At 43.0% G+C, this 19090-nt stretch overlaps 1 protein-coding gene across 1 annotated transcript in view; it reads left to right on the plus strand.

Moving 5' to 3' along the window:
- The first annotated feature begins 6791 nt into the window (after positions 1–6791).
- The window catches only part of OLFM3 (olfactomedin 3), a 369646-nt gene continuing 357347 nt past the window's right edge, over positions 6792–19090 (plus strand). Inside the window, exon 1 of the mRNA XM_082266132.1 lies at positions 6792–7107. Within this exon, the coding sequence (XP_082122258.1) occupies positions 7048–7107 (60 nt within the window). The 5' untranslated portion in view covers positions 6792–7047. The remainder of the gene's footprint in view (positions 7108–19090) is intronic.

Below are 19090 nucleotides of genomic sequence, written 5' to 3' on the forward strand. Positions count from 1 at the left end.
ACTTGTGCTGATTACTGGGTGGCCACGCTGCTGGATCCCCGTTACAAGGACAACGTACCGTCCTTAATTCACTCACTGGAGCGCGATCGCAAGATGCGCGAGTACAAGCGCACGCTGGTAGACGCCATGCTGCTGGCATTCCCATCTGACAGCGGGGCCACAGTGGAAGCACAAGGCAGAGGAGGAGGAGGAGGAGGTCGCCAATGCAACCAGGGCACCGCCAGCACCTCAGAAGGCAGGGTTAGCATGGCCGAAATGTGGAAAAGCTTTGTCAGCACGCCACAACAAACAGCAGCACCAGCAGCTCAGATGGAACGTCTTAGCAGGAGGCAGCATTTTACCAACATGGTGGAGCAGTATGTGTGCACACGCCTACATGTAGTGAATGACGGGTCTGCCCCCTTCAACTTCTGGGTCTCCAAATTGGGCACATGGCCTGAGCTTGCCCTTTACGCCTTGGAGGTGCTGGCGTGCCCTGCAGCCAGTGTATTATCTGAACGGGTATTTAGCACGGCTGGGGGCGTTATAACAGACAAGCGCAGCCGCCTGTCCAGAGACAATGTGGACAAGCTCACGTTCATTAAAATGAACCAGGCATGGATCCCACGGGACTTTTCCGTACCTTGTGCAGAATAGCAATGGATACCGACCTTACCCACCCATTGTTCCATTTTTGCTCTTTCTCACTCTTTTGGGGTGTACCCTCATTTAAAATTTGTGAAAAGAAGCAGTGTTGGCTACCTCGTCCTCCTCCTCAGGGCCAGATTAATGTAGGGGCTATTGGAGCTGCAGCTCCAGGCCCCTACCTTTTATATAGGCCCCGGGTTGGCCATATTCACTGTTACCGCTCTTCTGTCACTTGTAAACACAGAAGTCTGGCTTCTATGCTCGCTTCCCCAGGCAGCACCCTCAGAACCTCCCCACACAGCGTGAAGGCCGGACAAGGAGGGACAGTTGGCGATGCATGGATGTGTTTATGGGCTTCAGAGACAGCATCCCATGTTGAATTAGGCATGCATGGCTGCACCCTTCCTCCTCTGGGTGCATGGCAAGGCACGGCCCTTAAGGCCCTTCAAAATCCTCAGCACCAAGCCCATGATGCTGTTAATCCGGCCCTGGTCCTCCTCCACCGCCGCTTCCACCTACACCGCCCATAGGTGTGCGCAGCCTATTGCATTAAGGTGTGCACCCCAAAGTTGAAATACACATGCATGTGTTTGCCAGCAGGGAGAGTAATGTATCGGGGCCATGTACCTGTAGGCAAGGAGAAATAGAGCAGAGCAGGTCCCAGGGAGATCTTTCCCATCTCCTCACTGGCAATGCTATGTGCCCTAGGTGATTAGGGTGTGCCCAGGCACACCCAGCACACCCTGTGCGCACGCCTATGTCACCGCCACATCCACCACCACCTCAACCTCCCTCCTACTCCATATGGGCCTCGTCCTTCAGAGATGAAGAAGAACATTGTTTTATTTTTCTGTTTTTTTTTGTTGTTTTAAGTTATTTCCCTATCCACATTTGTTTGCAGAGCACTTGCCATGCTCTTAATTACGTTTTGCTGCCATTTGCAGCACTCTAGCCCTTTCCTTTGGTGTTTTAGAGCCATTTTAGTGCCTTAAAGTTCGGGTCCCCATTGACTTCAATGGGGTTCGGTGTCCGGGAAAAGTTCGGTAAAAGTCCGGGACACGGACCCGGACTTTTTTTTAAAGTTCGGCCGAACCCGTCGAACACGGACATCTAGGTGTCCGCTCAACCCTAATTAAGAGTACATTGTATATTTTATTTGTGTCGGTCATAGCGTGTGTATATGAGTCTATACTCTATATATTGTATTTGTTCAGTTAAACTAGGGATATTTTACATTGTGTAGTATGTACAATAGTTATTATTGTTGTAAATTACGTAGGCTGTGCAAACCTTATACGAATAAATAATTGTTGTGTTAAAGTTTTCACACAGTCATAGAACTCTCATTATTAACCCAAATATTGTCTGAGATAAATTAACTCTCATAGATTTTTGGTAACACCTCACAAAGCTTAGAGCCGCCTCTGGGCCCTTTACATTGCTGGCTTTTGGGAAGAATGTCACTCTAACAGAGGTGGTCAGTAGGAAGAAAGACCTCATTACAGTGGTGGTCAGAAGGAAGAAAGCCCTCCCTATAGTGGTGGTCAGTAAGAAGAATCCCCCCTTTACTTTGGTAGCTGGAGAGAAGAATGGCTCCCTTACATTGGTTGGCAGTGGGAATAATGCCCCTTACATGGTGGAGAGTGTTAAAAATGCCTGCTTTACATTGGTGGTCAGTGGAAAGAATACCTCTGACATTGGTGGAGAGTGGAAATAATGCCCCTTTTACATTGGTGGTCAGTGGGAAGAATGCCTTAGACATTGGTGGCCAGTGCAGTGGCGTACCTAGAGCATTTGGCACCCGGGGCGGATCCTATATCTGGCACCCCCCCCCCGACTTTAAAATGTAAAAACACCCACAAAAAATGTAATGTTTTCAAGAATATTTTTTGCACAAATTTCACAGCCCCCCATCACAGTGCCCCTTGCAGTCTGCCCTCCGTCTCTCTAATCACAGTTCCCCCTTTTGCACTCTCTGCCTCCCCTGCACAGTCCTACCTTCAGCATAGATAGATAGCTAATATTAGCAATGTGTTTAAGTTTGAGTAAGAGATTGGAGACTTGCTAAAGGAGATATTCAGAGACTACAGACATGATACAGGAGATGGTCAGAGACTACAGACATGATACAGTAGATGGTCAGAGACTGCAGACGTGATACAGGAGATGGTCAGAGACTACAGACATGATACAGGAGATGGTCAGAGACTACAGAAATGATACAGTAGATGGTCAGAGACTGCAGACGTGATACAGGAGATGGTCAGAGACTACAGACATGATACAGGAGATGGTCAGAGACTGCAGACGTGATACAGGAGATGGCCAGAGACTGCAGACATGATACAGGAGATGGTCAGAGACTGCAGACATGATACAGGAGATGGTCAGAGACTGAGGACATGATAGAAGATAGAAGAGCACTAGGGGGGCCGGAGAGCACAGGCGAAGCAGAGAGCACTGGAGGAGCTGAAGGGCATGGTGGGGGGGGGGGGGAACTGGAGAGAATTAAGAGGGGGTTTGGAAAGCATTGTAGGGGGGTTGGAAGGTGCAGGGGGTGGATTGCACTGGGGGGGGCAGGGAGCACTTGGGGGGCGAGCAGGGAAAATCAGGGGGGTGGAGAGCACTGGGGGGACAGGGAGCACTTAGGGGGGTGGGCAAGGAATATCAGGGGGGTGGAGAGCACTGGGGGGACAGGGAGCACTTGGGGGGAGGGAGAAAGCACTGTGGGGAGTTGAAGAGCATGGGGGGGGCTAAAGAACAGGGGGGGTCTAGTGCACTGGGGGGAGAGGGGCTAAAAGCACTGAGGGAGGGATTAGGAGCACTGGAGGAGGTTAAGAACTTTGGGGGGCCAGCAAAAGAAGTTTTATAGGAGGGGGATGGGGCAGCTGCATATAGATGAATTGATTTTTCCCTATTCTTCCTGCAGGAAGGAGAGGAGGAGAATCAGTTATTCAGCAGGAAGCTGCAGGAAGAATAGAGAAAGATGAATTCCTCTATATGTAGCAGCCCCATCCCCCTCCTATCCAGCACACACTTTTGCAATGGGCACTCACCTTCTTCCTGCCGAGGCTCCGCCCCTTATTCCCGCGCGGCTCCGCCCCCTTATTCCCGCCGTGGCTCCGCCCCCCACTAGCAGCACGGACTGAAGGAGCTGCCAGCCACTGCAGCTGCCTTCACACTGCGGGATCTGTCTGACTCTGGACACACCGGGCAGGACACCGGCTGACACCCCCCAGTGAGTGGCACCCGGGGCGGGCCGCACCCCCGCCCCCCCATTGGTACGCCACTGGGCCAGTGGGAAGAATGGCCCGTTACATTGTTGACTTTTGGGAAGAAAGTCATTCTTACACTGGTGGTCAGTAGGAAGAATACCCCCTTACATTAGCGTGCAGTGGAAAGAATGTCACCCTTACATTGGTGGCCAGTGGGAAGAAGGCCCTCCTGACAGTGTTGGTCAGAAAAAAGACTTCCCCCTTTACTTTGGTGGCTGGAGGGAAGAAAGCCCCTCCTTACAGTGGTGATCAGTAAGACTGCCTCTTTACATTGGTGATCAGAGGGAGGAATTTCCCATTCATGGGTGGACAGTGGGAAAAAATGCCTCTTACAATGGTGGAGAATGGAAAGAATGTCACTTTTACATTGGTGATCAGTGGGAAGAATGCCTCTTACATTGGTTGTTAGTGGTGGTCAGCAAGAAGACTGCACCCTTTACATTGGTGGTTGGAGGGAAGAATGTTCCTTACATGGGTGGCCATTAGTAAGAATGACACCCTTACAGTGGTAGTCAGTAGGAATACTGCCCCATTTACACTGGTGGTCAGTGGGAAGAGTCACTTTACATTGGTTGTCAGCAAGAAAAATGCCTCTTACATTGGTGTAGAGTTGAAAGAATGGTGGTCAGAGGGACATTTCTATAGGCACACATCTATAGACACACTTCTATAGGCACACATCTATATACACACTTCTATAGGCACACTTCACTAGGCACACATCTATAGTACGCATCTATAGACACTTCTATAGGCACCCATCTATAGGAACAAATCTGTTGTCACACTTATATAAGCGCACGTCTATAGGCACACGTCTATAGGCACACTTCTTTAGGCGCACATCTATAGGCACACTCCTATAGGGCACACTTCTATAGGCACACATATATAGACCCACTTATATAAGCACACATCTATAGACCCACTTCTATAGGCACACATCTATAGGAGCACTTCTATAGGCACACATCTATAGGCACACATCTATAGACACACTTCTATAGGCACACATCTATAGGCACGCATCTACAGACGCACTTCTATAGGCACACTTCTTTGGCACACATCTATAGACACATTTCTATAGGCACACATCTATAGGCACACATCTATAGACACACATCTATAGACACACTTCTACAGGCACACTTCCATAGGCACACATCTTTAGACACACTTCTATAGGCACACTTCTTTGGCACACTTCTATAGGCACGCATCTATAGACACACTTCTATAGGCACACATCTTTAGGCACACATCTATAGGCACACATCTATAGACACAATTCTATAGGCGCACTTCTATAGGCACAATTCTATAGGTGCACTTCAATGGGTGCACTTCAATGGGTGCACTTCAATGGGTGCACTTCTATAGGCACATGTCTATAGGCACACATCTATAGACACACTTCTATAGGCACACATCTACAGACATATTTCTATGGGCACATTTCCTTGGCACACATTTATAGACACATTTCAATGGGTGCACTTCAATGGGTGCACTTCTATAGGCACACATCTACAGGCACACATCTATCGGCACACTTCTACAGGCACACATCTTTATACACATTTCTATAGGCACACATCTTTAGACACACTTCTATAGGCACACTTCTATAGGCACACATCTATAGACACACTTCTATAGGCACATATATATAGACACACTTCTATAGGCACACATCTATAGACACACTTCTATAGGCACACATCTTTAGACACACTTCTATAGGCACACTTCTATAGGCACACGTCTATAGACACACTTCTATAGGCACACATATATAGACACACTTCTATAGGCACACATCTATAGACACACTTCTATAGGCACACATCTATAGGCACACATCTATAGACACACTTCTATAGGCACACATATATAGACACACTTCTATAGGCACACATCTATAGACACACTTCTATAGGCACAGATCTATAGGCACACATCTATAGGCACACATCTATAGGCACACATCTACAGGCACACTTCTATAGGCACACATCTATAGACACACTTCTATAGGCACACATATATAGACACACTTCTATAGGCACACATCTATAGACACACTTCTATAGGCACAGATCTATAGGCACACATCTATAGACACACTTCTATAGGCACACATCTATAGACACACTTCTATAGGCACACATCTACAGGCACATTTCCATAGGCACACATCTTTATACACATTTCTATAGGCACACATCTATAGACACACTTCTATAGGCACACTTCTATAGGCACACATCTATAGACACACTTCTATAGGCACACTTCTATAGGCACACTTCTATAGACATACTTCTATAGGCACACTTGTATAGATACATTTCTACAGACACACATCTATAGGCACAGCGATACATCCTATGGATTGATGACAATTAAGGAAGCATCTGTGCCGTTCCTTGCACTGATCAGGGCAGCAGTTGGAAAGAAGGTAACAGGTTGTCCATCTGTGAAATGATCTGTGGTTGTGCTCACCCTCTCTGTCCACCTCCCAGGCAGAAAAAGGAACAGAGCAATCATCCACCCACCCTTCCCTCGGATTAACCCTTGGCTGTCCTGAGTGATGTGCTTAACCCCCCAGCGCCCGGATCCTCCTAAGTTGAATTGCCGGGATCTTTAGGAGTGCCCTAGTGCAGGGAAGGGGAGTGAGCGGATCCCCCAATAGGGGGCACAGCGCGTCTCTGCAGACTGTCAGTGGCAGTGGCACACACATACAGACACACACACAGAGCTGGATGTACAGTGACAAGCCGGAGAACAGAAAACTAAAGAGTAGAAGGTGGATCTCTGCATGACAAGCGCTGATCCCAGCCCCCCCGCAGGCTTTCGGGTTGTTATTTTTTTTATGCACCCCCCTCCAAGAAGAAACACCCTAAAATCCATGCAACCAGAGGGGCACCCCCAGAGCTTGTGTGATGTCACATCCGATGCCCAGGTCTGAGCACCTCTCCTAGAAGCTCTTCTCCTCCTCCTCCTCTCCTCCACTCCTTCACCAGCTTCTTCTCCTTGTGCGGGGCTGGAAAGTTTGGCTGCTTGGATCAGCACCAGGGACAGCGCAGGATGTACAGCGAGGAGCAGTGCTGATGTTCTGGCCAGACAGAGGAGCAGCATCATGCAGACTCCTCAAAGCCTCCTCATCATCACCCTTCTGCTTCTGCTCGAGCCTTCCAAGGTACTGTACAGTCCATCCTCTGCTCTCTTCTTCTAGATGATGGTGCATGCGATGTGGTCCATGTCCTGCTCCCAGTCCATGCTGCATGGGCTGCTGTGACAGGCACAGGGGGGTGGGGGGGATGTGCTCTTACTTTGGGGGGGCAGAGGTGCAGCTGCACTGATTTGGGACCAGTCATTGTGTTCACTGGTCAGTGATGACTGCAGAGAAATACTGGGAGGGAATCAATGAAGGAGGCTAGAAGAACTTTTATTTATCAGCCTATGTATTGTAGGCAAGCCATGCCTGTACAACCCAAATAACTTCCCCCTGAAAGCAATAGATAGCAGAGGAAAACTGCTCCTGACAGCACCATTACCATGCTCTAATCTGTTTACTGCTCCAGGCTGGAGGCTGGCCAGACCTTGCTGAATTTCACACTAAAGCAGAATGCCAACTAATCCTCTGCTCTCAGCCTGCTTAGACTTTACACAGACCCCTGTATCGATATGCTTGGAGCTTTAGCTTGGCATGCTATTTGGTTCACACAGGCAGAAAAAAAAAAAGAAAAAGCAAGTCTCTGAGGGCAGGCTGAAGGGTACAAATATGCAGTTCTGCCTTGTCATGTGCAAGTCTAATTATATCTTAATGAAGTATAATGGGTTTGGCATTTGGAGTTAAGGATTCTTCCCTTAATGTCTAAGTAAATGCTTGGTGGTCCTGGGAATGTATTTAGCAATGAATACAGCTTTTATTTTATTGGAAATGGGTTCAAAGCAAAGTGATGCAGCATTTAGGTAGAAAGCTAATTCTGCCCCTGGTGCATGTGAAATCCAATTAGACTTGAGCGTGCCTTTTTTTTAAACAAGAATATATGAATATCCTAACCTAGCAAGCACATTCCCCAGTGCATTGTGCTATAGACATTTTGATGTATGTACAGGGCTTTTTAATGTAACCGTGGCTCTATGTTTTCAGGATTAACAGTGTAATTATCTTTGTGCATTTTGATGTCTGTATTTATTATTTGTAGTCTTACACCTAATGATACTGCTGAAAATACAGGTGCTGCATACACCTACAGGGCTAAACAAGCAAAAGTGCATAGAATTTTGTCACACAACCACTAACGTAACTATTGAAGAAATGGGTCTCCCATTTTGGCTAATTGGCTGAGAGATTTTATATATATATATAGATAGATAGATAGATAGATAGATAGATAGATAGATAGATAGATAGATAGATTAAAAATTATAGCTATGATAATATAATCAGGTACATTACTAAATGTGTGGCAAGTTGTTGCTGTTTTTCATAATGTCTGTCTGTAAATGCTTACTGGTGGCACAGCATACCCAATTGATGCCAATACAAATTTTATACCAGCCAGCAATAGTTATGACACATTGCTCCCCTTTCCTACTACAGTGTGCTGCTGCCTGAAGTTGCACAGATCACTGAATGATTGCTCCTATAGGAGAATGTATGTCTTAAGGTCCCTTTATGTAAATTTCTTTTTTGGGATTTGCCAACTGAGTTATTATATTTCATGCTTCGGTTCTTATGGTCCATTACATTAGTTACTTTATCACAGTGTGCATATTAAAATAATGACGTTCATGCTGTTCATGCCCTATGAATCCTGTGTGTTACTGTAAGCATACAAATACAGAAACGATATATATATATATATATATATGTGTGTGTGTGTGTGTATATATATATATATATATATATATATGTGTGTGTGTATATATATATATATATATATACGTGTGTGTGTGTATATGTATATGTGTGTGTGTGTATATATATATATATATATATATATACACACACACACACACATATATATATATATATATATTATATACATATACATACATACATGTGTGTGTGTATATATTTTTTGTGTTTTTTTTTTATGTTTTCCTGTAGTTATATACTTCCAATAACAGGATTAATAGAAAAAAGAAGAAAATATAGATCGATCAATCGATAGATAGATAGATAGATAGATAGATAGATAGATAGATAGATAGATAGATAGATAGATAGATAGATAGATAGATAGATAGATAGATAGATAGATAGATAGATAGATAGATAGATATCTGTATGAATTAGGACATGCAGAATTGGAATATTGCCTCCTGATATAGTTATGAGAAGGTGGCAGTATTTGTGTTTTTTTTTTGTTATATAATGTAAACTCTTTCCACTTTCACCTCAAGCTCACCTTAATTTCCGCTAGTCACCAGTCAAGATGAGCCTCATTGCCACTCTGCAAGTCAGTTTAGATGTTGGAGGGAGAAGAATGGCCACATGCTGTTTTCTACTGACCATTGACAACTTAGATTCTGCTGTCACTGGTGGAAAATAACTGGCTTGGTGTGTGAACTGTGAGCAGTGGCAAGATTTATTGCGTTGTGTTGTTTAGCCCGGGTCTGACTTAAAAGAAAAATGTGGTTTTGTTTTTACAATCAATTAACACAAATCAATACACTGTTCAAGCCGTAAATGTAAGCCGTGAATGGTAAACTTATATCATGGGCAATAAGAAGTGGGTCCATTTTGGTAGTTTTGTATACAATGTTGTCATCGCCTGTTATGAAATGTAATTTTAAAAATCATCAAAGCACCTTTATCACAGAACAGACTCATACCTCTACTTCAAAGCATCTCGAAAAATGTGCTTAGAATCCCTGATTACGGGATAACTTTGGAGTAGTGTTTTTTTTTATTTTTTAAGACGGTTGTTTTCTAGCATTTGCCATCTTCATTTTTTTTTTCCAGGCTCCTTTCTTTTATCTTAAGTACAGAGACAGGGTTAAAACAGTGTACAGGAGACATTTGCTTGGAGGCCTCTTTTTTTGATATGCTTCCTTGCACAGTTCTGCATCAAGCTCCAGTCAAGGCTTAATGCACATTATAGGTCAGCTGGGCACACCTAAGGTGTTACCTAGAGGTCGTCAATAGAGATGAGTGAATGTTTAAAAGTCCACTCTGCCCCAGTTCACTATTTGTCTTATTCTGGTCACTGGGCTCATTTGACCTTCTAGGTGAAGAGGTGCAGGCTTTTAAAATGCATCCATCTCTGAATTACTTGGGTATGAATAAAAGTATTAAGAATCCAATCTTGTTTATTAACTACTTGTCTGCATACAATGGCCTTATGTTGGTTTGTTTTTTCTTTCTATGTGGTATTTTACTGTAAAAATAATGAACAAAGAGTGATGATTAAAGAAAACATGTAACAGTATGGAGGTTGCCTTTGCCAAACTCCTCTTCTAAAAATGCTAGTTCCCTGGCTTCTATGCTGTATTAATGGCTTTACTGCTCAGAGGTACTGATTGAGAACAAACATGTAAAATAATTCTTCTAACTTTTCTGATCTGAATGCTGTTCCAGGTCTGACATAGAAAATGCTGAAGCCTGAGGATCTTTTTTTTTTTTTATACAAATTTTAATAATTTTAATACTGTTTACAATAAGAAATAAAAAAAAAAAAAAAAACATTTCTTACAACATTATCCATAAAGAAGCCCGAGGATCAATGTGATGATCAGGCAACTTCTGTTTTCCAATATCTGTAATACCAGGCAATGGGAGAGATTTACGAACACTGGTGCACACCGAATCTGGTGCAGCTGTGCATAGTAACCAATCAGCTTCTAAATTCAGCTTGTTCAATTAAGCTTTGACTTTAAACCTGGAAGTTGGTTACTATGCAGAACTGCACGAGTTTCTGAGTGCATCCGTTTTAGTAAATCTCCCCTATGTGTTTTTCTTGGTACATGTTTAAGAAAATAAACCGCAAACAGTGGTATCAGCAGGGAGCATTGATAGTTTCAAAAAACTATTAGATGGGCACCTTAAAGACCACAACATACAGGGGTATACAATGTACGGTTAACAGCAAAACACACACACATAATAGGTTGAACTGGATGGACTGGTGTCTTTTTTCAACCTCACTAACTATGTAACTATGTAAGACGTCAGTAAATTATTTCATAAATTGTGTAAATCACACCAACTTGAAAAATTGAGAATTTTCACTTCACCTGAATTTATGCAGATTTTAGGATCCTCAGAGAAACATGCCATTTATAAATCTAGCCCATCAAGGTTTGCCAGAATTGCTAAGTTTGCAAATCACTTTGCTAATAAAGTCTATGGGAAACGTATGGGCTTACTTTAAAACACCAACTAGAGCTGTGCTATGTACGAACCCACTGTAGCTAATAGGAAATCACCTTTTATTAGTGTATACAAACTCTGGTTCAACTTCCCCTAAGTTTTTTATAAGATGTGTTCATAATTAATTAATCTATTACATTGACAAAAAGTAACCACCTAGGAAAAAAATGTTTAAAAAATGTACATTTGCTGGTAGTATGCTTATTGATTATACTGAGGTTATTCAACTGCATATAACAAAGACATGTATTTGTTACAGCACTATCATGCAGAATGGCTCTGAAATAATGAAAAACAGTAGGTAATTTATTGAGAAAGGAAAAAAAAGCTGAGCTGTTTCCCATATCGGCCATATTTCTTTTTTCACCTTACCTAGAATGAGAGATGAAACTCAGGGGTTGCTCCGGTTTCCCTGGATCGGCCCTAGGGACCTGGCAGCCCTCTTTTGGGATTGCAGTTACAGCTGACTCTCTTAGCTTTAACCAACAGTATGGCAGGTCATAGATCCCAGTGTGGCATCTTTATAGAGGAATGAAATGTTATACTTAACACTTTTACTGCCATGTGATTTTTTTTTTTATGTGTTAGGTGGGGAGTAAGAACACCGTATATGGTAGGTGCCTATGGCAAATGAGAGCACAAATATTGGTAATAGTTTAATTCACCTAATTTGTCAGTACTTTTCCAGATAAGTACAAACCGATGCTGCATCTGCTTTCACCTAGTTTCTGTAACAGAAATCAGTACAATTTTCTTCCCTGGTAATGAAACACACAAATGGTTATCTAAATGACATTATATTGGATTTCTTTCATAGCCATTATACTTGACACAGGATGAAAAGAAGTGAATTATGCCTAGCACAGCCTGTACATAGAACAGACATGTGAGATGCAGTGGCAGCTAGAAAGAATCTGGTTTCATCGGCCATAGCTATGTCAAGATTAAATTATTATTATTGAGGTGTATTTACACATGAACTAAATGGCATTTAGTAAGCAAAATGCTTTAGTATATCCAAAGCAACTGTCATGTTTTTTTTTATTTTTTTTTTATTTTCGAATATATTGCTTATGTCATTTGTTGTATCTTAGTGCTGCTTATTTTCTGCAGCCACCAAATGTCTACATGCATGAAGCCCTGCACTGTCTACATGTCGGAGTAGGCTTTGTGATGATGACAATAGCAGATCTTGCCTGTACAATGAGTGTTGGCATAGCTATTTAGAGTTTTCACTGGAAGGTACTGTGATAGGGTGACAACATAGGAGATCAACCGGGAGACCGGCACAGAGCGTTGTCACCCCGTAACAAGACATTTATGAATAAGGACCTTTTTGACCGAATCACCAGATATTATCGAAACGAAAGGTGCAACTCTAAAGATATTGAAAATGATTTTTGTAACTCCATTAACATGTTAAAGATCAGTGATGGCGAACCTTGGCAACCCAGATGTATTGGAACTACATTTCCCATGATGCTCATGCACTCTGCAGTGTAGTGGAGTATCATGGGAAATGTAGTTCCAAAACATCTGGGGTGCCAAGGTTTGTCATCACTGTTAAAGATTATATAAGATTTAAATGGGTTTAAGATTGTTTGGGTTTAGCTTACTTTTAAAGCCCAAATAAACTTTCCATTTACGCCAGCTAAACCCATTCCAGGTGCACCAAAAAAAAAAAAAAGGTGTTCAGAGTCTTAGGGCTCATTTATACTAGTGGTTGGGTGGCTGTAAAAACAATGCGGTTAAGCAGCAGTCTTAACAACCCCCCAACTGTTCCCACTTATGCTGCAAAGACCGTGGGTGGGTGTGTTCATATGCCGAACAAAAATGATCACCTTTGTTGCATTAAGTGGGCAGTTAAAAAAGAAGAAGGTTATAACCGCGCTAAAGGTGATAAAGTAGTGAGCTGCGACTTCAAGTGTGACCACACCCCTAAAAATATGTATTGTGTAAGTTGCGCTAAATGAAAAGAAACAAATAAATGTCCAACTATTAAAAGTCCCAAATAAACGTAGATAGTGACTAGTGGTGTTTTGAGAATCCTGTGCAGCCTCCAAAAGATCCCGTAGGAATTGTGCTTACCGGAACGGCAATTATTAAATTGCAGGGTTCATATGTTGAGGTGAGTTCACATGCCCAGGTGATCCAATGAAATTCTAGCGCCAAACTCTCAATGTAGATGGTCGTATATCACATAGAGGAAAAAAGACATTCCATAGCATGATACCGTACAGAGATTGCCAATTATCAACATGTATATGACTACAAATATTGTGAAATCCTTCACCTATTGTGCAGCCGCTTACCAAAGAACAAATAAATGTGCGTATTGATCACAGTGACAAAGGAAGAAAAAGACCGCCACCAACGTAGAGCCTCTTACCAGATAGATCTGCAAAACGTGTATTCTATCCAAAATTAGAAAGGTGAACCACCACCAGACGTAAAAGCCTCTTACCAGATGGAAATGGAAAGTCAGCAGAACATTAAATCCACATGCACCAAATATCAGCAAGCCACCCGAGAGCGTTTGAAGCCTCTTACCAGACCATAGAGAAAAATGCTCGATATAAACACTTGATGTAATCTCCCAGTGTATGGACAGGTGTTCTCAGGGACCCAATGGCAATCAAAGCATATCACTGATAGGTTGCATGATGTAAACACTTGATGTGCACAGGTGGCCTCTAGGACCCCCTAGTGCCGCGAACTGAGCCGCTGTAGTTCTCAGGATGGATCGCCAGACCAGCCAAATAAAGGAAAGAAAGGCGCCAATAGTGTAAAAACTTCCAACAGATTTATTAATGAAAGGTAGTGTACTTACAAACAGCAATAGTTAAGTAGCGAAGGATGTGAAGCCGCCGGCCGGACGGCAAGGCGCATCCGCTCCCTCGATAAGCTTCCGGAGATGACGTCAGCACGCCGTGACCTAACGGCGTTTCGTCCGAGGAGACGTTATCAAAGGTCTCAAAGTATTGCCCACTGAAAGCAACCCATTCTACTAAATGGGGGTGCCCTGAAACTGCCCAACAACCATGTGTAATGTGCACAGTTGTTAAAGCAGGCCACAAGGAGGTGACACATGCCTCCTCAATAGTTGTGAAATCCTGCATTCAGTCCACTCTTTAGAGAACACCGCTAGCGTAAACAAGGCCTTAGTGTTGCTTTTCTTTATGTATGCCCCGCAGGAGCTGCTGGTCTTTGCACTGTTTAATCCTCAGCCAGTCACAAGGTATTTCCCACATAGCCAGGTGCACACACTCTCCTGGTTGTTGTTTCCAATAACCAGTCTAGGGGATTTGTTTTTTTGGTTTATTTGGAGAACTTGGAAAGGAAAAGGGATACAATAGCATACAGTAGCATACTTTTCACATGTGAGGACAGCTTCCTCAGTAGGACTGTGTAGAAGATGGCAGAGAAAGATCAAAGTCCCTTTTTAGTAAAAAGAAATTAGTGGGCCTTTCTTCTTCAAGACACCAGCCAGTGTCTCCTTTGGCCTACACCCAGCAGATGACTTATAGCACCCAGAGGAGGATTTAGCAGCACCAGTCTCTAGGATTCCTTTAGGGGGTCTATATTTACAAGGCCCTGGTTGCAGGTCACCTTCCTCCATGGACATCTTCCTTTAGTCAGCTCTCAGGAGAACCCTGGGTTTCAGCATTCACTGTTCAAGCCCTCAGGACCCCTCTCCACCTGGACCTCTCTCTCTGGAGGAAGAGCCAAAGATGTGCTCAACTAATATAAATACAGACACCCAGCTTACCTAGGGGCACCTCCCATTGTAATTGGCCAGGGCTGTATAAATATGTATGCTCCCATCTGCATGGTTTCTGCCTACTGTCCAGCACTTTCCAAAGTTTCTAGCACCCTGGGAAACTTCAAAACAGCATGACCAGCCCCAGAGTACACTATGCAGACTCTGATAAACATTCACAGTTGTCTGTTAAGCAACCAAAAACTATAGAAGAAACCATATATAAGAAACCAAAAACTAGAATACACTCACTCTAGAACCTACCTAGAGGTCCCTACATTTTCTAAAGCAGACACAACCAATTTGGAAAAGCCTGTCCACCTCCAACATGCTGCTTCGAAGGAACCTTGCTCTCTGTGTGGAAGCTGTGGCTTCTCTGCAGAGGTGTAACAAACCTTATCCTGAGTCAGATAAACAACTCTCCAATCAGCAAAACTCAAGGTTCCTGAAGATTGAAGAACTCTGGCCCTGATTCAGCAGGAGGTGTGACAAATCTCTTCTGAGTGTTCACTGCTTTTACACAGAAAGTCGGGGTCCTCCTCAGCAACATGCTGGAAGGGGAAAGGCCTTTCTACTCAAGCTTTGGATGTCTTCTAAAGCCAACACACTGCAAGACTTTTAACACCTTTTGTTTTCATGCACACAATCCCTGGAATTCATAAAGACCGGTGCAGATTGATTTTATGACTGTGTCTTATTTGGTTTTTGACAGCAAGTAGGGGGAGAAGATCCCCCATTGGCTGTCAAAACGGGGACAGGGACGGGGGGTTGTAACATGTTACATATTATACCCTGAATATTGATGTAACATGTTACAAAAGGTGAACTTATCCTTTCAACGCGTGACAAAACTGTCTGCGCCAGTTACTCTTTCTGTACACCAAAAGAGAGTTGGCCTTAATTAGCTCCACTTTCAAAAGGTACAAACTGTTGGTATTTTATTTTGATTCTGGCACATTCATTGCATCACAATGTAAACATGGCGCATTTTAGAACCACCTCAATTTGTTGCGTGAGTAGCTCTTAGAACCAAAAGTGTCACAGATGCTTCATGTATTTCTCGCGCAGAAGCTTTATTGAATTCCCTTCCCCTGTATTTATCTAATTTAAACTGAAAGTTGAATTGTGCGTTAAAGGATAAGTTCACCTTTTGTAACATGTTATATGTTATGCAGGCCATACACAGTGCAAATTTCTTTCCTGCATGATTCTCCATCAATACAGATAGTGCTGACAGCGGAATCCCTCCTGTCGAGCAATTGTCTGTGCTCCCGGTGGGGATGGATGGGGGAAGCCGTTCTTGCCGGGAGAAGACAGTGATTATCGCTAGTGTCTATAGCATCTGCTAGCAATAATCTCAAGAGGATCCGGCAGGCTGGTTGTACCCAAGTTGATCAATCAATCAACTTGGTACATCCAGGCCGCCCATTACGGGTTTGAATCTTGGCCAGTTCCTTCTGAACCGGCCGAAATTTGAACCGTGTATGGATGGCCTTACACCCATATTTAAGGTGTAACATGTTACTGTATAATTTAACTGTCCCGCCTTTTGGCAGCGAATGGAGGATCTTCTCCCCACGCTTACTTTCACAATCTAAAAAACACGGCCGTGCAGGGTTCCACCCGTCCAGTCAGGTCAGCCATTCATGGTGTTCTGTGAATGGGAAAACTACAAGTCCCAATAGCCTTTGCACCTGTCAGCTTGTAGTTCTCAATGAACTACCACCGCGTTGTTGATGTGCACTATTGCCATGGTAGTTCATTAAGTCTTCCTGTGGCTGTACAGGCAGACAACTTACACTGACAGTCTTCAGGAGACCTGCGTGGTATTTGCGGGTGCAATGCTTTCCAGGCTCCTAAAGCAAAAAATAGTAAATGCACATTTTGTCCTGCAAAAAAATGTGAATTTATTATTTTTTGCTAAAAGTTGAACCCAAGGTACCTCACTGGCCCTCCCTGATCAGAGGGGGAGCCTCCACTTAACGGGATCGCATAGTTTGCTTACAATCCCCTACCCCCGGGCCGTTGGATCTGGATGCCAACACTTTCCTATCCATCTTCGTTCTTTTCTTCTTCTATCCTTACTTCCTTCTCCGTACCTTCTTTCTATTTATCCATCTTCTATTTTAAATGTTCTATAAATTACATGGACGTTCACGGACCAAGGTTGGTCCTCAGCCAATGCATCTCGCGGTTGTTGCCTATATCTGGCATACAGTTGGCACTCCTGCTGGATGGCGGGTGGTGGACGCCTTCAAGGTTGATTTTGGTATTATGAGCTGGGAGTCGGACGGCCGCTTTCCCCCTCGGGGGGGGGCAGTATGTTCCCAAGAGGGCACCGGAGGGGGAGTGGCGGGGCCTGGGCCGGCCAGTGCAGATTCAGTTGGCATGGTGGAGATGTACCCTTGGCTGCTTTTTATGCCACTGCTTTAATAACCTGTACATCATGTAAAATGTTTTGAAAAGATCTTATTATTCTGTTTTAAAGTCATGGACTATTTGTATCTTTGCGACTTCTTTCTTATAAAAATATTGAAATCTAAAAGGTGAACCCATCCTTTAAATATAAAGTACAGAATAGGGGTGTGCTATAACAAATGGCACTACGTAAAGCTTAATCTATCCTCAGGCAAAACAATCCACTTGCTGATAACTGTTGTGGAATAGACTTCTTTTTAAATTACAATTTCCTTAATAATTAGAGACATGGTGGTGGTAAAGGGTCTGACCGAAATGGCTGCAATCTGAATGTTTCCTATGACTTACTTTATAGCACTGTTATTTTTTTTTTTTAGTGTGTAATTTTATTAATATTTTGAAAATGAGTGTAGTCATAATAGATAAACGCAAATCCTTTTTTGCAGATTTCCTTGCCCCTCTTTATTGCTTCGTGCAGAAGATAAATGATGCTGAAACCCCCATGAGTTTAGCATGTCTATGCCAGTTTGAGCAAGTCTATGCTTTTCTCCCTTGCTGCAGACCTCAATTTCTATTTGATCTTGTGATTTCACTCATACTTATTACAAGCCAAGAATTTTAATCCACTTACTCCATTATCCGGTGCAGTGTCTGTTGTGAATTATAGCACTTTCTGTAAATAATATCTAATGTGACATTTTACCACATGCCCTTCAACATTTACTAGCAACTCCTTTATATTACAAGGTAGTGATTGTTTTGGCCCAGGAAAATGCAAGACTGCATGTTTTTGCTATAGGCTTGGCAAAGTCATGGAGTGGATTCCCAGTTGTATTGGTACAACATTCACAATGATTTGGCATGGAACAAAGCTGTATTGATTCAGATGTTAAGGGCTGATGGTAGGTCAGTTTTCCTGCAGTGAGTCAATCACCCCCTATAATCCACTGACCAACTCACATTCCCTGAAGCAAGGTCATTTTTGTGATGTATACCTTGGACGTTCATATTTATTCAACTGAAATACTTCTAATTTATGGTAAGAAAGCCCTGTTTTTCAGCTTCGCTTTCTGTTATAAAGTATTCTAGATTTTCCATAAAAAGGAAATTTGCATTGTGTTAATATGCTAATCAGCTTCGTGGCATTGCCATAATTCACAGTTACGCTTTCCACAACTCCAATTCAAAATTTTGTTTTGCATGTCTTTTGTTCCTTTATATGAACTAATGGATTTGCTGAAGGCATTACAGCCTCAAAGTGGTAACATAAAATGTTGAAATACCCGGATGTGACTATTGTTAAGGCTTTGGCTTTTATTTTATGACATAGCACAATGAGCAGTGAGGTGTACTAACCCAAGGCAATAAGATTATTAAGCATTACAGTTGAACTTGCAAAAGACATGAAAAAAAAAAACAATGCACGAAGTTATGTATGCTTCAAAAATGCAAGAATTCTATTTTCAATGCAACCGCAGTAAGTACCCAAATTTAAATTGGTGTAGGCTCTTATAATCCCCTGCACAGCAGCACTCAGACTAGCAGCAACACTGGGAACTAATCAAGTGCACTGCATGCACATGTGCTGACAAGTAACATGCTGACAGGAAGCAAAAGCAG

The sequence above is a fragment of the Pelophylax lessonae genome (genome assembly GCF_965119305.1).
Source record: "Pelophylax lessonae genome assembly, chromosome: 8".
Lineage (NCBI taxonomy): Eukaryota > Metazoa > Chordata > Amphibia > Anura > Ranidae > Pelophylax > Pelophylax lessonae.